The sequence below is a fragment of the Paralichthys olivaceus genome, chromosome 3, assembly GCF_024713975.1.
Source record: "Paralichthys olivaceus isolate ysfri-2021 chromosome 3, ASM2471397v2, whole genome shotgun sequence".
NCBI lineage: Eukaryota > Metazoa > Chordata > Actinopteri > Pleuronectiformes > Paralichthyidae > Paralichthys > Paralichthys olivaceus.
In genome coordinates this window covers 21925352-21943126 of record NC_091095.1, presented here as the reverse complement: position 1 = coordinate 21943126, position 17775 = coordinate 21925352, and the positions used below count along the sequence as shown (strand labels likewise).

Here is a 17775-nt window from a genome sequence, read left to right as displayed (position 1 = left end):
TGAACCCAGCAAAGTGAGCAGCCCCTGTTCACTCAGACTAACAGCATGTCAGTTAGATTTGGTGTTTTTATTCATGTGTTCAGGAATTTGCTCCACTAATTACTGATATCAGTTAAAATGGGACCTGCATTTTTATGTTCTCTTGTGACTCTGGCTTGTAAAGTGTTTCAGTGTCAGAGTCCTATTTTTAACATTTTTATTCTCACTCTTAATCAAAAACTGTCACTTTATTTAATAAAATGATCACGTAGTATGCATTTAAAGGTCCAGTGTGTAAGATTAAGGTGAAAGGGAACTATAGGCTTAATTTAATGTAGAATAATCCTCATGATGTTTTCAGTAGTTTGTTTCATCTAAATTGTATGAATTGTAGTTTTCTTTACCCCAGAAAAGGTCCTTTATATTTAAATACTTTATATTTACATCGAGGGGACCCTCTCTACAGAGGCCGCCATGTTTTTTACATTAGTCCAGACTAGACAAACTAAACACCTTTTGAGTTTTTATGACAACTGAAGCTACCACAGGTTCTTGTTCATGTTTGGGAGGGGAGGGTGAGGTGAGGGGTGTTCAGCTGCAACATGCAACTTCAACACTAGATATCACAAAATTCAACACACTGTACCTTTAATGCAGACTTGGAGCAGACGGCTTCACAAGTTGACATTTTGTATACATTTAAATTAAGTAAAGTGAATCTTTATGTAGTCAGAAGTATGTAATGCACAGCTACATACACTACAATTCATCAAAAATCATCGTGGGAAGTGCAACTCTGCCCATGGAAACAACTATGGGATGTCTGCATCTGCTAGTCCTTTAGGATCCCAGGTGGGAAACCTGGCTTGCAGTCAGATATGAGACAACAAAACAATACAGTACAACATGTAAATGTTTGTAAAATGTCTCCAACATCAAACCACACACTTGGAACTGAATTTACTGAAATGAATATGCTAAGATAACATGTACAAATCTATATGTTAGTATGGCTGGGCAATAAGATTCTGAAGTTGTTTGTTTTACATTTAGCAAAATTACACATAAACCAGTTTCCACAAAGTTTTGTGGAGAGGCTGGGACATCAACAAAGAACCTATTACATTTTGGTGTGGGTCCAGGATTTATTTTTTTCACTTTCTTAAACATTGTGAGATAGGGTGTTTTATTTTTTTTTACATTTGTATTTATTTCTCAGAGAAGAATTCATGGATGTTGAGTAAAAAAAATCCTGACTGATGAGTGTGTGGATCTAAATGTGGTGTCATGAGGGGAGTGTTGGGCCTTGGCTGATGTAAGTACTCTGAAAGTCATTCTAGTATCTAGTATTCTAGTATATTTTCTTATATTGCTATATTGTGATACTTATAGATAATAACTTCTATTCTTTATGACCCTGATATGTAACCTTATTTGTTTTCACCACACTCCTGTGTGTTTGACTTTTGTCTTTATAATCTATATAAGTCTATATAAGTGTTGAACCCCACCGCTCCAACACATATGACGTCATCTTATATCACGACTGTCAGGTCAGTGGAGAACAAGGAGAGGCCGCGCATGCGCACAAGCCCTCGGGTAAAAAAAAAAAAAAGCACCCGGAGCGTCACGGACCTGAGCAGCAGCCGCGTGCTCCCATCACGAAGAGAGAGAGAGAGAGAGAGAGAGCGCGAGAGGGAGGAAGAAATAGAGAGAGAGCTACAGAGAGAGAGAGGAAGTGAGTGAGAGAGGAAGAGGGGGAGGAGGAGAGAGAGAGGGGAGGGAGGGGGTGAAAGTGAAGCAGCATCACCGCCTTTTTTTTCCATCCAGCATCTTCACCCACCGGCAGCCAACCCAGTCAAAACTCGTCCTCTCCGGCGTCTAGAGTTCCCCTTCTTCCTCCACCTACCTCCTCCTCCTCCTCTTCGCAATGTCCGTGTCCAGTGACTTCGGGAACCCGTTGAGAAAATTCAAGCTGGTCTTCCTGGGGGAGCAGAGCGGTGAGTGAGAGAAGACATGTTTGTTTCTCCTGGAGGAGAAGTTCTCGCGAGTCAAGTTGAACCCGCTGCACCTGCTGCTGCTGCTGCTCTGTCAGCAACTCACACAACATGGAGTTAGCTTTAGCTGCTGCTGCTGTCAGGCTCCGCTTCTCTCTCAGCTTTAAGGGTTTAAAGGGAAGAAGAGAGCTGGTTCATTTCTGGTAGTGATGGTGAGGAGGAGGGTGGGGGGTCCAGATCAATGCTCCACACAATAGTTCGGAGTGTGTGACATGTAGCCTCCTTAAGTTTATCAGTAAAATAACAGAGGCTTTATAATGATGCTAATTCATACCTTGGGAAGCGTTTAATTAGGCTTTTATTTTGAAACGAGCAGTGCTGTGTAAATGAAACTGAATGTGCAGCCTGTCCTGATGCTGGTGATGATACAACTTGGTAAATATTCCTGTGTGTGTGTGTGATGGGACACACCCAAGTTGTCAGTGGCGATGAGATAAGTTGTGTGGCTGCGGTATTGTTCCATTCAGGCTCAGCAAAGGAACATTCAGAAAGATCTCTTTGTCTTGCCCTTCTTTTCTAGACATGACTGAGCTCAATTTAAGATCAATGTTAGGTTTTTTTCTTCAAACATGTAAAATAAAAATAAAAAATCGGTATGAGCAAAAAGATAAAGGCACAGCAAACAAGAAATAAACAACTATTGTCCAAAAAGGAATAGGAAGGCGTTAACACTAATTGAGTCATACCCCCCTTTTCATATTTCATTAAATTATTTTGTGAAATGCTGCAATATTCCAGCTTTCATCGTAAACAGCTCAGTCACAATCAGCAAACATAAACATCCATGACTCATTAAGAGCAGATGAAACGATTCAAGCAAACAAGCATTCACACATCCTATCCCCTGTCTCACTGTGCAATAACATCAATTTGAGATTCAGACTATTTTCTCTTACTTAAACGTAAGTGGTCAGTGATCCAGTCTAAAGAATACTCTGAGAGTCAGGATAATTTATCTCGTCTTCGTTATTTCTCAGGGTTTAAGAGAAAGAGATCAGAATTTAGTAATCTTCAAATAAGAAGATGATTTATTTCTCATGACTCAGAGTATTATTGTGAAAATGATCTTACACAAGATCAGACTAAGCTGAACAGAGACCTGACGTGAATCTTTAGGTTTATGTCGTCTTTGTTAGGGCAGGTCTGTGCACACAGTAATTCAGAGGTCTTGAGCAGCCAAATGAACCACATTAGTCATGGTTCACTCCTTCACTAGATCCCATTGATCATCCACTATAGTGGGGTCATGCATTACATAGTATATTGTTCCATTTACCACAGGGTGGCTTACTCAATTATCTAAATAATAGTACTAATATGTGGACTCCTAGCTATACAACCAAGTGTTTGCTGAAGGTTTCGCAACCAACTAATATTCAGTTAACGATGACATAAAACTGAGAAAAGCTGTAAAGCTTTATATGTTGTAGGCCTCTAACTGCTTTTTAGCACATTTACATGAAAAAGGACTTGGTTATCAATAATCTTTATTTTTATTGGTATATAAATACATTGTTGTTAGGTTTTACTCAATGCAATGTCACCATATGAAGTGCCCAGCAACAATCCAAAGGAGATTTGGCTGCACAAACATAATATCATGCAGGGTATTCACCAGAGCACAGAGCTGGCTGAACGTTTGGATGTTGAAAATTATAGTCAAACCTTGGCGTTAAAGACGCATCGTTTCCTATTCAGTGAAAGATAAAGCATTAAAAACAAGTTATAGGTTTCAGAATTAAACAGCAGGAAGGAAATCTCAGGCAGATGAGAATACATTTATTTGTGTGTGTGTGTGTGAGTGCGCAGCGGTATATACAGCTTTATTTCCAGCTCTTGCAAACCTCATTGATTCATACTGACTCATCTTTATTATCTTTTAGATACACAGTCAGTAACTGATCTGCAGAGGCACAGACTGCAGGTGTTCACATACAGTAGGATGTGGATGTGTGAAGAGTGACACAGGCTTTTGGAAACAGACAAAGCTCTGTGCGGCTGTTTAAGTTTGCTGCTGCTTCCTTCTCTTTTCCACCTCTCAGTGAAGGTCTTTTGTGTTCATCTGTTTTACTCTGTAATGTGTAATATAGGTAATGTGGTGACTCAGCAGTCTTAAATATCTTTAAGTGTCACAAATGTTTGTGTGTGAGATGTGAATATATAGACTGGTTGTAACGGACTGAACAGCTTAATTATTGATGAAGATAATGAATCACATCTCATGTGGCTCAATTTCCTTTTGTCTTTGTTACACCTTGAACTCATTGTGATCAACATGGTCTTAAATGATTCCTTTGTGAGTTATGTGTATTATATCCAAGGCAGAATTAGCATTTCTCACCACTGCATACAATTATGGTCACCGCTGTTAAGATTTATCAGCAAGATAAACCTTTGGCCTGATAAAATGCTGGAGGTTTGTAAGAGTTTAAAAAGCGAGATGCTGTGGTTGACCTCATTCTGTAAGCGTCTTTTGTAAACTGGTCTGGGCTGTTGAAAGCTAAATGTCTCTGGAGACTCCACAGGTCTGTAGTGAGGGTCCCAGTCAGTGAGGAGGAGTGGAGTCTGAGCCTGTTATCAGTGTGAGTGGACTTTATTTGTCAACTCACTGCTCAGCCAGACACTGGCAGCGGCAGCACCAGACCCCGTGTTTGATTGGGCTGTCTCCGGCAGAGCTGCGTCTCTCTGACTTGTCTGTCTTTAATTGCACCTGGAGCCCAGGCCCGCGTCAAGCATCAGCTTGTACAGAGGCTGCAGTGAAAAAAGGGCATTTCTCCTCTCTGGGTTGATGGTGCCTGTGTACAGTGAAGGCCTATGATTGTGGGAGTAGTGTCTGAAAAATTTGCTATAAAAGGAAAGATGGCACGATGTTCTGTTTTTCACAAAAGAATCAGCTAACGTCAGAGAGGTGGGGGCTCTAGATTAAGTGGGTGGAAGCAGGCAGAATGTTAAATGAGCTGTCAGGAAGTCTCTCCTGCTGCATACTTCTCTGGGTGTTTTCTACACTGCCGGTACAAAAGAGGCTGGCTAAAGATTTCCTTGACAAAGCTGAGGGCTTTAAGCAGACCACTCAGTTGTTTCCAAGCCTGTGTGCCCACTTTCCTGGTGAAAGCAGCATTTTGCTCTGCAATGTTCTGCATTTATTGGGTCAGAGTTATTTTTGCCATAGGCAAGTTTTCAAAGGAGCAATACTGCATGGCACTTTTGTAAAAGCCAATTGTTTGGAGGTAATCCCCTGCTGCATGCTTCATTTCACAGTAGACAAACAGATGGGAATACGTTTGATAGATGCATCTGCATGGCTGCCATGAGATTTTTGCTCGCTGGATCAAAATGCCATCTTCATTCTCTGGCTGCAGATCGCCATAAACCAAAAATACTGCTGAATCACTGTACTAGGGAGCTTCAAAGTAGGTTGTCTCATGCAGCAATAACTGTGTTTACAGGAAACTCTGGGTTTTGACTTGCACAAGGCAATTGACACATTTCTTCACCGGGGCTCTTAAAACCACAAATGCAGATTAAGATACATGTTTTCACAGACATGCACTAACAATAACCTGCATAGAAATGTGTGCAATGATAAGTAAAGGATAAGTGCAAGAATTTTACAATCAGAAGCCTCACAATTCCCTCTGGATTTGTAACAACAGTAAACACCCCTGAGGACTATATGTGTTTTTATCCATTTTTGCTTTGTGTAAGTTGTGCAGAGAAGTAATCTTATAAAGGATATCATACATTTCAGTTCATTAATATGGAAAGCTGTGGCTCATTATAGGAAAGAACCTGTCAAGTTTGATTTTATACTGACTTCTAAAAGCTGCGTCTGGGACTTGATGCATATAGATAATGTATGTGGAGCCTGTATGTGCACTTACCTCCTCACAGAAGGGAAGACACACATTCAGTGATAGGCATATCTTGCATGCGTGAATCAAGAGGAAGTTGGTGATGAAATGTGTTGAGAACACTGCTGTGATTTTAAAGTGGGTTGGTGTGCTGTGATAGTTTTGTCTCAAATACTGATATTAAATGTTAAAATATAAAATATTAGTGCAAAACACTTAACTTTGTGTGAAATAATCAGAGGTAACTTTCATTAATGTTGATGCCAAAGCTAAACACCTATGCAATAGATGTCCATAAAATGCATACTTACAGATCTTAGTGCAGAAAGTTGAGCTTCAAGCAGTAGTTTATTTTAAATATATAGGATACAGTACAGTCTACAACACTACTGTATAAATATCCCCAGATATTACCTAGTTTCTACCTATCTTTTTCTTTTATGGACCTGTTTGGAGAAATGTATTAGAGCCCAACTGCTTATATGAGCCTTTTGCAAACATATCAGTGTTTGTGTTTATGTTTGATGATATGCGCCAATATAGAAACTTGTATTTTACAGAATAAACAATGCAGTAAAGATGTGCATTTATATTTGCATTTATAAATCTTCATGATTTGAATAACAATAAAGACACTAAAAATGAACACTTTTGTGTATTTACATGCAAATACTGTGTATACATCGCTCATTTGGTGATTCAACGACTCAAAGCCACTCCCAAGAAGCAACACATTACATCAGAAACACCAAAACCATAAGGTCTAGAGAATAAGTCATAACTGGATATTTTTCTTGTGCAAGAGCATGACATGTTCTGCGGGGAGCCCCAGGTGTGTGAGGGTGGAGGAGGTGAGTTCAGTTGACTGAGCTTTGCTGGTTGGAGCTGATCCGATACGGCTGACAAATCCTCTGTTGCTCTTTGAAACAGTAATTAAATTAAAGGATGTTAGGTTTGAATCTTAACCACACCTTCATAATATCTTCTCTCTTGAAGGATCTGACATCCCAACAGAGCCTGGATGCTCAAGGGTAGCACAGTCTACGAGCTGTGGAGTAAATAGAGTTACCAGACCTTTAGTTTGTGAGATTTAGCTTGAGTGAGGGATTGAAGATCAGCTGTCCACAATGACTTGACAGAATCCCGATGTTGCAGCAGGAAGATTGAAGTCTGTGGGGGTCCAGACTACATTCCTGAGCAGCATCTCTGTTCGCTGCGACATTTGTTAATCTGGCTGTGTCTAAAGATAACTGATCATCACTTTCATTTCACATCTCATTGCGTCTTCCCAGCATGTTCTTCATCTGTGATGGATAGCGGGAAACATGTCCCTGACAGCTTTGATCTGCTATTGATTGGCTCAGCTGCCTATTAGTGGGGGTAATTGATCCAAAGGCATCAATCCTGGTGACGTGTAGTCCCTCTGTTCATTTATTTAGGGCAGGAACAAATGTCCTGAAGTGTGTGTGCACTTTTCCAACCTTGGCTTTAAAAAACAGGGAGCCTCCTTACCTGCTTTTCAACCTGCAACTCAAGATTCCTCTAAATATGATGATGCTAAGAAAAAATTAAGGGTATAATGATATTTATGACTATGGCTTTATTGTTTTTAAATAAACTCAAATTTTCTGACTTGCTGGAGGAGCTGTTCTGCAGCAAAGGTTTGACAAACAGAGCGGAAGTAGCTCTATACATATGCTGCACAGCTGAGTGGGTGTGTTCCCAAAGGCCCATGGGAAAGCACAGCCTCACTTTAAACTTTGCCCATACTAAAGCAGGATTGCAAATGTGTCTGCTGCCCATGTAGTGATGTAGAGAAACAGATTCAGTTCCGATCTCCTATGTGCCAGTGAAAAGACTTTGGCAGCAATATCTGATGACACAGTCTTACAAAGAGCAGGAATAAAAATAGCGAGGGTTGGTGTCGCTTTTATTACAAATGTGAAGTCTTACCTTGTTATTTTAAAGAACAACTTTAATAAGGATCCAGGAACTTTTAAGTGCCACATCATTCAGCTGGAGAGACGTTGCATACCAGCCTCTGTAAATTGTATGTCTTAGAAATAGATTGTTCTCTCGCTTAATGTGAGAATCTTTCGAAGCAGAAAGAGAGTGAGAGAGACCGAGAATCCCATTTAAACATAATCCCAGTTGCTCAACCAGAACAGCTCTGTGAATAAAACCCCCACTGTGGAGGAAGGCTGTCATTTACCCAGCATGGGATGTGACACTCCACTGAGTTCAGCAGGTCTCCATCGGTGTTTACCCTTTCACCAGCTCTCCATATGAGCCCTCATCGCGGGGCTGCTTTAGCCTCAGTGCAGCCTGTCACAGCCTTCACACAACCTGCCTTGGAGTTAATGTCTTTGTAATGATTGTATGTCATTTTATAGAATAATATTAGTTAAAGCTAGGGTTGTTAATACTGGAAAAGCTTGCTAGAGCATGCTACACTTTGAAATTAGCAACAGATCGGTTAGTGATAGACAGGTATGCTAGAAAATCATGTCATTCGGTCCAAATGAACTGATTGATAGTGTTTATTATTGTCCTGGTAACAGATCCAGGCTATTTTTATTATTATAATTTTTTTACCAGATGCAGTGTTTCCCACATAATAAATACAGTCAATGGCAGTAAAGGGGGTGTACGCGCACAAAGGTCACTCATGTTATACAGATTCCAAGTGACAGGTACACAGTAGGGCTCAGCGCTGTGCGGGGGACCCAGGAGGGGCCCACCGTCTTCAGTGCTGTGCAGGGACCCGGAACTGGAGCGCGCCCCGCCGGCTTCAGTGCTGTGTGGCAGGCAGGAACAGGAGCAGGCCCCGACCGGGCCAGGAGACACCCCAGCAGCGTTGTCAGCCTCTCTTTGGAGAGCCTCCAGCTGCCAACCACTCTTCGCTGCCTGCTCCGGGTGCTCCTCAGCCATTTAAACCAGCGCCATCTCAGCCTGCAGGTCAGCTGCTCTGGCTGTGTTGAGCCCCACATTGGGTGCCACTGTAGCAATTGATGATACCCCCTGGGTCTCCCAACAGCAGCCAGAGACAAACCACTCACTCTTCATCAACTTTATTTCTTAGATGCAGCATATATTTAAATAACTAAAACTTAAGTTAACCATGTGTCTCTCTCCTTTTGTGGCATCTCTCCTGCCCTTTAAACCTGAGGAGCAATCAGCTGATTACTCCTCAGGTACAGGTTGAGTGTCCATTCACACTCCAATCCAATCATAACCCTGAGACCACAACCCCGCGTAATTTCAAACAACACCAAAGTGATTAGTATCTTCAGAGCAATGAGTGTGGGGGTTGGAGTGGATCGTCTGTTTTACCTTTACAAATGCGCGTAGTAGTTTGCATGTTATTGCCGCTCAGGAGCAGCGTCTCATCTCTAGTCAGGAGGAAATCATCCGGTTGATTGTTTATTCTCTGTGGAGTTTCACTGGAGCTGTTGTCGGCATATGCCGACTGACTGACCGACTTGACCATCGATGGTACCATGAACATACCCTGAACATATTGTATATGAACACTGTTGTTATTGAAGCAACACAGATGTTTCTCTTTCTGTTTATGTTCTTGAGTTGTTGGTTTATGAAGATCTATATATGGCCAAAAACAAATATCGTGATATGTTTTGTGTGGATCAATATTGGAAACTCAGTGTTTTCATTGTATATTTCCACTGTTCTTCAACCAAATCCCTGAGAGGCTGCTTCACGTGAACGTGCCTCTCATCTCATTGTGTAGTGGAGTGAGTGGGGGCAGAGCCCCAGGGCTCGCTCACCTTCACGTTTATCATTTGTAAACTTATTCGTTCGGTTCAGCGTTCACAGAATATATGAACAACACTGTCAATAACAGTCTCTGAACACATGTCAACTTGCTTGGACTCTTCATTTTCTTTCGCTCTCTCAACGCTCTCTTGACACTCTCTTCCCGCCTCTCCTGATACAAAAATACGCATGTGTGCAGAAGAGTTTTCTGGATGGGTGAAAGAGAGAAGAGAAACTCAAAGAGAATTTCATGTTGCATAAAACATTCACGTGTCAATTTGTACTCGATGGTCGTGATATATTAATTTTATACAGTCCAGTTTAATAGGTGTAAGAAGATTCTGTCGGGCCACAGCAATGTAAAACTACTCTAATGCTTTAAAGGCTTCTACTCACAATGTGAGTAGAAGCAGCACAACATATTCAGGGACAGCTATATGGAAATGAAAACTCTTTTTAGACAGATGCAAAATATTTCTTTCTTCAGCCCTTTTATGATGCTGATCCTGTCAGCACCCAGTGATGGACAAAAAAGCTGGAGATGCTTTTCTGTCCTTGGTTTTTGTCCTTTTATTTATTTTCTACTCCTCTGGAGTCCAGATAACTCATTAGAAACCGATAAGTACTTTGGTCCACACATTGCTGAGGCTATGGGAGAGTTTAGCCTTGGAGCCAAAGCAAAGCCTTGATCCCAAACACAATGGTTACAATGCTTGTTTTGTTCCTGCTGCAGAACAAAGATCTAAAGGTAAACAAGCTAGGATTTCATAATGTGACATCAGCCCTGAGTCAGCATCTCTTTCCTGTTCAATCCAAATGCTCATAACTATATTTTATTTACACAACTGGTTCTGATGCCAATGCACAAATATGTTGTAGCTTATCGTCAAAACTAGATTAGGATGCACTGCAATCCTAAAGTCCCTATCTTTCAACATTTTGTGTATTTTTCAACAAGTCATAATTAAAAACACAGGTCTGTTGTTGAGTGAGTAAAGTAGATTAAGGTCTGTATTATTGGATGGATCCATTTGTCACCATGGAGCACAGACTGTACCTTTAATGTAGTTCAGTACTCATGGTCTTGGTCTGTTGAGACAGATCCTGTTGGACCAAGGCCTCTTCAATATGATGAAGTTGTTTTTTTAAATCACTCATAATAATTATTTTTACCCATGTGGTGTGTGTGAGCAACAGCAGATGCCAAGCCGGTCTGACCCACTGATTTCCCAGTGCACTTGAAAGAATCATATTTATTGGGTCTGGCCGTTTGCCAGGGTCAAAAGAATGAGCTTGGAGTCTCTAGTATGCGGGCCCATGTTGCTGCCTTTTTTTCTGCCCCAGTTTAAAAACATGGCTCAATGCATCTTAAGTTAGTCAGTGGGTCTGTGACCCAAGTCCATTTACTCCTACGATACATATGTATATTTGATATGGCAATTTCAGATTCATCTGGGTGGAAAGTGTGTCATACAAACATCATTGAAAGCAGAAGTACACAGTCTTCCTACAAGAGGATCAAACGGCTTACTGTGCCACACACTGACTCATTATAACCATCTACTAGCACTGCCAGCACTGCTTTTAAACAAAGAAATTATTCCAGAGATAAATTGATTAGACGGTTCAGAGTGTTGTGGAAATTTGTCATGTATGTTTGAGAGTAGCTTTTTCCCTGAAGAATCAAAAAAGACTTGTGATGAATCATCTTTAATTTAATTCATGCAGCATGTAGAGAGGGACTCATCTCTCCAGAATGTCTGCCATAGGTTAGATGGAAAACATAAGTAAGTTTAGGTTCAGCCGAATAATCTTCAGCTGTCATATGTTAACCGCTCACTGCCTGTGTGTCTGCATGTGACCAAAAATATCACCCAATGAATATAGCCATTATCAGACATGAACTCAGGGAAATCTTTGGACAATGAGGTTGGGACTTTCTGTGGAGTTTGTCTTTCACACATGAAGAATACAGCATGAGAAGTGATATTGTCATGTGTTGTCCAATCCAATGTTTAATGTTGTTGCTTCTTCTGCAACAATGAAGGTAAAACACTGCGTTGCATCATAATCAGGGGAAGAACTTCTCTCCTCTCTTCAGGGGTGTGTCTGCTTGTCTCTGTCACTCTTTGCACAAACTGACGATCACATTTATTTAGTTATTGATCGGTGTTGGATCATGAATCTGGATCGGTCCAGTCACTTTAACCAAGATGTCCTGGCTGTGTGCGTCACATCACGTCTCCAGTTGCGTGTAACAGGTGAACTGCATGTGCGCCAAATGTTGGTCTTCTTTTGATTTTCGATTAGTGTTGGTGTTTATTGTTAATGTATTAAGTGAGCGCAGGTCAGCGGGGGAGAGAGGAGGGAGGAGGTGTGGCAGGGTAATACAGCAGAGTACAAGGATACTGAAAATGTGATGTGTGTCTGCCCCGATCCTCAAGCAGCATGTCAGGCTCACCTCTGCAAAATGAAAAAAGCAGAACACCTGACAGTATTTACCAAATCAATTGACGTGAGCAAGATTAAGTCATGAGAGGTCATTAATGTCGATTTCTATACATAATCCTGCATAGTCACACCTGCATATTGTATATTTGCTGGGAAAAATAGTGCTTCTGCGCTTATTCTCTGAGGCCGGGGATGATGAGACATTGGTCTAACAGTCTCTTCTGGACACTTCAAACACCTGTTTGTGATTCCAGTCATGAGATTATCTCATAGGCCGTGTGCATTTACAGTCAGTTTCACAAAATGTACTTTGTTAACTCCATAACTTCTAAGTTAAAACACAAGAACATGAGTAGATCTGATAATATCTGAAGTAGTACAACATACTGTATGTCTGGAAGACAGAAGGAATAAATGAAAGCGTGTGTCCCATTTTTTTGTCTGAGAGGATGCTGTTTTCATTTCTCCAGCCTCCAGCTGCCCTTTGCCTTGTGAGAATGGAATCTAATTTAAACATTAAAACGTCAAGTTGGTCGCTCTCGGGCCCTCTGGCCTCAAACAGCAGACATATGACTTCTATCTCTTTTCCTAGGGCAATCACAGACACCACAAGAGTCATACTGTGCATTTCAAAACTGGTGTCACACATTGGTAGGTGTCACTGTGCCCTTACTGTGTGTTTGTGTGAGTATGGCAGTTGCTTTTAGTAATGTCAAATGCCTCATTAGACTGCATGAGGGCTGAAATGGCTTCCTGAGTGCTTTGTGTGTGCACGGGAAACTCTGCCTTTGTTGAGTTTGAAAGCATGTTCATCCATTATTCAGAGGTATCAGTAGATGGACGCATCCGCGTAAGAGTTCATTTTCGAGTTTCTCATCAGTCCATAGGACTCATTGTTAAAATAGTCAATGGTAATACTATCACAATAGCTCTCTACAAATGTTTTGTTTTTTCTATTATTGTTGCTATCTGATTCTGATGAGGCTACATGGAAGTAACAGACAAAATCAGTCGCAATTAATGCAAAATGCAGCTGAGGCTGATCCGAGTGTCATTAGTTTTGCATGCATTGGAATAAATGGTTATGGTTGTAAAGGAAAAGTCAGGGACTCACCCAAGTTATTACAGACCATTCTGAGGAACATATATAACTGTCAGTCACACAGATGTTTTCAGTTGACTGAAAGGACCTCTGATAAGGTTGAGGGTTGGGTTAGAAATCGTCTTAAATCTCCACAACCTCTGCACTCACAAGTTATGTTCTATCAGGCATAGGGAGATCAGGCAAGCCCAGTCTACACCCACACAGTCCTGAGAAGAGGTCCAATTAGATATGAAAACAGGTAAAAACACTACTCTCATCTTAATGAGGAGTAACTACCCTTATTTTTTTAGACACATAGCAAATATGCTGTTAACAATGATTATACTATATGCTGTAACATAGCTAGAAGTGGTTTAAAAGTTGACCTTATCAGCCAAATGTAACCTGGTTTTACAATACGACAATATGCTGTTCTGGCAGTTAGTCCAGAAGGAATCAACATACAATACCATTTTAATACACACAGTAAACAATGTGCATCAGATGTCAAACAAAGCAAAATCTAAAGATTGAACTTTTATTTATGTTTTTATGATCTTTTCTATGCTCTCTAACCACCAATTAAAAATGTATAAGTACCTCCTCTAGTACCTTTGTGCATTGCATTTTTTATCAATAGTGTGCAAGAACAGCAGAATCAAAAGGGGACAGCTAGACTCAACTAAAATATATACTTCCACCATTCCAACAGCTTAAATGTCATGAAAATTGGATAGTTTATGAGACAAGAAGCAGGGTGTTATAGTTTACTTACTAGAAAGAAAAAACATGGCTGGTTTGCTCTTTTTCTTCTGTTTATCTGAGTTCGAGTCACAGGGGCAGCAGGCTAAGCAAGGTATTCAAGTTGTCCCTCTATCCAGCAATGCTTTTCAGCTCTTCCTGGTGATTCTGAGGGGGCAGATGGGATGTATGCCCTGAACAACCTCTTATGGTTCCCTAAGATGTGAATGAGCAGTGGCTCTATCCAGATCTCAAAGTCTAACCCCAGCCAATCAATGAAGGATGGTCATTTTGGCCTCTTGTATCTGTAATCTCATTATTTTTTGTCAATACCAAGAGCGTATGACCATAGGTGAGGGTTTGAATGTTGATTTACTTGTAAATCAAAAGCTTTGCTTTCCGGCTCCACTCCATCTTGAACACAATGGTCTGGTACATTACTGCTGATGCCGCATTAATGTTCCTGTCTATCTCCATTCTCATTTCACTTGTGAACAAGACTCTTGTGGGAGAAGTAGTCCATCCTGTTACACAAATGCTTTTTCAAATGAGAGCTGTAACAAGACCATCAGATTCTTCAGTTGCGTAGTGGCCAGCATCAGAAGATGGGGGGATTTGCTTCATGGTTGATTTGTCTAGAGTCCCTTTTTAACACAATGTTTGGTCAATTGATAAAACATTGATAAAACATTCCAAATAGTCCTTAACTGTGCAACATCACGAAACAATCATGAAATCAAACAATTAATCAAAGTAAGATTTTTCTGCACTCTTCGAGAGACACTTTCTTTTTTGTTGCAATGTGTAATTCGTTAACTTAGACTGAAGGCAAGATTTGAAGGCCATCTGCTGTTTGCCATTCTCCTGTTGTGTTCTTTATGCCAGCTGCTATGACTATGCACACAGAATCAAGAGTCAATATCTCTCCCACTGGTCTGTATCTCCTCCAGATCTCTGTGCTCTTCTTTCTCTGCAAGGACAGACATAAATAACCACTTATTTTCCTCTGTTCCTCCATTCATTGATAAATATTAGATATCTGCCTCTCTCCAGCATGCTGAGCTCTCACCCGAGTGTCGTGCAAAGGCAAGGCATTAAACCCACTGTTTTATTTTTATCCATCTCTCTGTGAGTGGGAGCCGTGCCTATGCAGAATTCACTGCCATGCTCTGATTGGTTGCCAAGTCCTCAAGGGTATTCCATGATGGCTGCCACCAAGTGACCAGCAGTGAATTTACCTGGATCCTTGGAACACATAGTCAAGGGGAGATAGTCAATTGTCTTTATTATTACGCATTATATGGCTCATCAAGAAGTGGTAATTGGATGTTTGGTGCCCTTTGTATGTGCATTTTCTTGTCATTAGATACATCTTTCGCATGTCTAAATATAATTTATGAATTCATGATTTCAGCCATTACAGCCTTTTAAGTCCTTGCAAATGCATGTCAGTCTCTGTTGTTTAACACACATCCCACATATACACAATATTAATAATGTATGTCATTAAATGTGTGACTTTTTCTTATTTTAAGAGAATAGTTTCAGTCACATCCATTAAATCCAATTATCTTCAGTTCTTATGGTGTCTTATAGGTTTGTATTGATTTCATTCCAACTCATTTCATTGTTGCATACTTCGCAAATGGCAGGAGGAGCCAGAACCTAATGTGAACCCAGCTGTGCAGGACCTTTAATGTGCTGTGGAATTGTATTTTGAGCTCTTAAAAGATGCCTTGATGAGGTGTCTACTCACTGTGCTCAGCGGAGTCCTGGTGGTGCAGGTTGTGCAGCAGCAGGTGCTCAGTTCTTTCCGTTAATTGGCCCCCACGATGTTAACTCACTCCATAAAGTCTTTGAAGCACAACATGGAGTGGAGACTTGATTTAAACCATGACTGTAATTGGAGACCCACCAAGCAATAATCCTAGTTACTGTTTATTATTATACGTTTGCTCCATAATTGAGATCTTCCTCGGTGTGGAAGTACATGATTGACAGGGATAGCCCTACTGGTAATTGCATACTCAGTTCCTGCTCTGTGATACTAGAGTGTGGATACCTGACCTGAGCCTGTCGGAACACATCAGGCCGGGTTAAAACCTAAAATTTTAAATTATTTTGGGTTGGGTTTGGTCATGTTGGTTGGGCTATCTACTCAATTTTTTACGTAGCACGTGTCTGTAATCGGGAAAACATCAGCTTTGTCGGTTCAGAGAAAAAAACAGTGGGCCTGTCGGGTTAGGGTCAGGCTCGGTTAGTCTTCTCTCAGACTTGGACGGGTTCAGACAGCAAATTGGTGCCAGAGCCACCCTCTAGTAGAGACATGTGCCTTGAGGGTGTTACTTATATGGACTGCTTGAGTAGTGTCTTGAAGAATAGAGTAAAGGTAATGAGTCTTACTTATAACGTGGAATCTATTTAGAATTGGACTTTAAACTTTAATTTTATATACAAAGGTCAATTTCGTCATCTTGCAGACGTCAACTGTGTGTGAAACAGTCATTCAATCTTCTGTGGCTCTGGAGGAAACTGTAACAGTGAGGAATAACTGTAGCATTATCGCAGCCATTTTAGTAGAGATGTCAAATCACAGCTTTATCCATCGTAATCAATCACGAGGCAGACGCTGAAAAAGCTGCACTTAAAAGCCTAAACATTGAGATGAGACGTTTGTAGAGATAGACCTTTCTTTTATCAAATATCCCCATCCAGACAAGAACAGAAAAATGACTACAAAAGCTCAAACAAGCATGCCAGGCCAGTAGGTGACGATAGAGTCTACAATTGCACTTTGGAAGGCGTTTGTAAAAAAGGTACGTGTTAAATAAAACACTGTTTGCGTACAAACAAGATGAGAGGCTCAAATGCAGGAGAGAAAGTTTGTTTTGCCAAATATCAGTGTAAGTGTGGACAGGGCCTTAATGTTGAATCTTTGCTTTCACACAGAAGAAAATTACATCTCATATATTTTTTAGTGTAATAACAAACCAGTAAACATTTCTACCGGCCTGTTTTGTATTTGTATTTAGCTCTCACTGAGTCTCCTCATACAGAACATATAAGTCATATCAAGGATATATCCTAACAATCTCATTAAATGACTTGTTTCTCATTACGTGATTAAATTTGTTCAAAGCTCATAATTGGGCTGTAGCCAGGCAGTTTGAATTATAGCTGAACGTCCTACGGTTCAATGTCACCCTGCCTTTAGAAGTTTAATAAGCCACAGTTTTCTCTGTAAACCCACTGCCCTGCAAGAACACACCTTGAAAGACTTGAAAGAAAAGAGGTTATTGCTGTGATATCTCTAGCGCTGCTTTGGATTTTGGTTTTATGTTTGACTAAAACTACTAATCATTTGAATCCCATCACAATCCCTAAAATAGCGCTGAGTGTTAACAGCAAAGAGGATGAAAAGCTTAAGAAGAGGAAATGCTCAGAAATGCAGAGCTAATTCTGAAATGTAATCAAAAATCTGCCTTGCTAATCACTTTCTTTTTAGCCTAACAGAAGATTCACTAAATTATTGCAGCCATGTAACTAAGCTTCCTGCTTCCACCCCAATAATTAAATTCACACAAACAGACCTGAGTGATATCTGGGGCTACTGACAAAAATTAAAAAACACTCAGTTCAGCCATTTGAAATTAGGAGACTGCAGGATGGATAAGGACAGGTCTTGTTTCCCTGAAGTACTTAAATGTCCGTCATTATGCTGTTCTGAAAATACATCGAAGCAAAACCAAACTGTGCTTTGTACACTGTCCCTACCTTGCCCTTCATACTGCACTCTCCCAATTACTACTGAGATGGAGAACGGGGAAACGATGTG

At 40.6% G+C, this 17775-nt stretch overlaps 1 protein-coding gene across 2 annotated transcripts in view; it reads left to right on the top strand.

The window, feature by feature from the left end:
• Positions 1-1613: 1613 nt before the first annotated feature.
• The window catches only part of rab6ba (RAB6B, member RAS oncogene family a), a 45415-nt gene continuing 29253 nt past the window's right edge, over positions 1614-17775 (top strand). For both annotated transcript variants that reach the window (XM_020081430.2, XM_020081429.2), the window contains exon 1: positions 1614-1979. In XM_020081430.2, the coding sequence (XP_019936989.1) occupies positions 1910-1979 (70 nt within the window). In that variant the 5' untranslated portion in view covers positions 1614-1909. The remainder of the gene's footprint in view (positions 1980-17775) is intronic.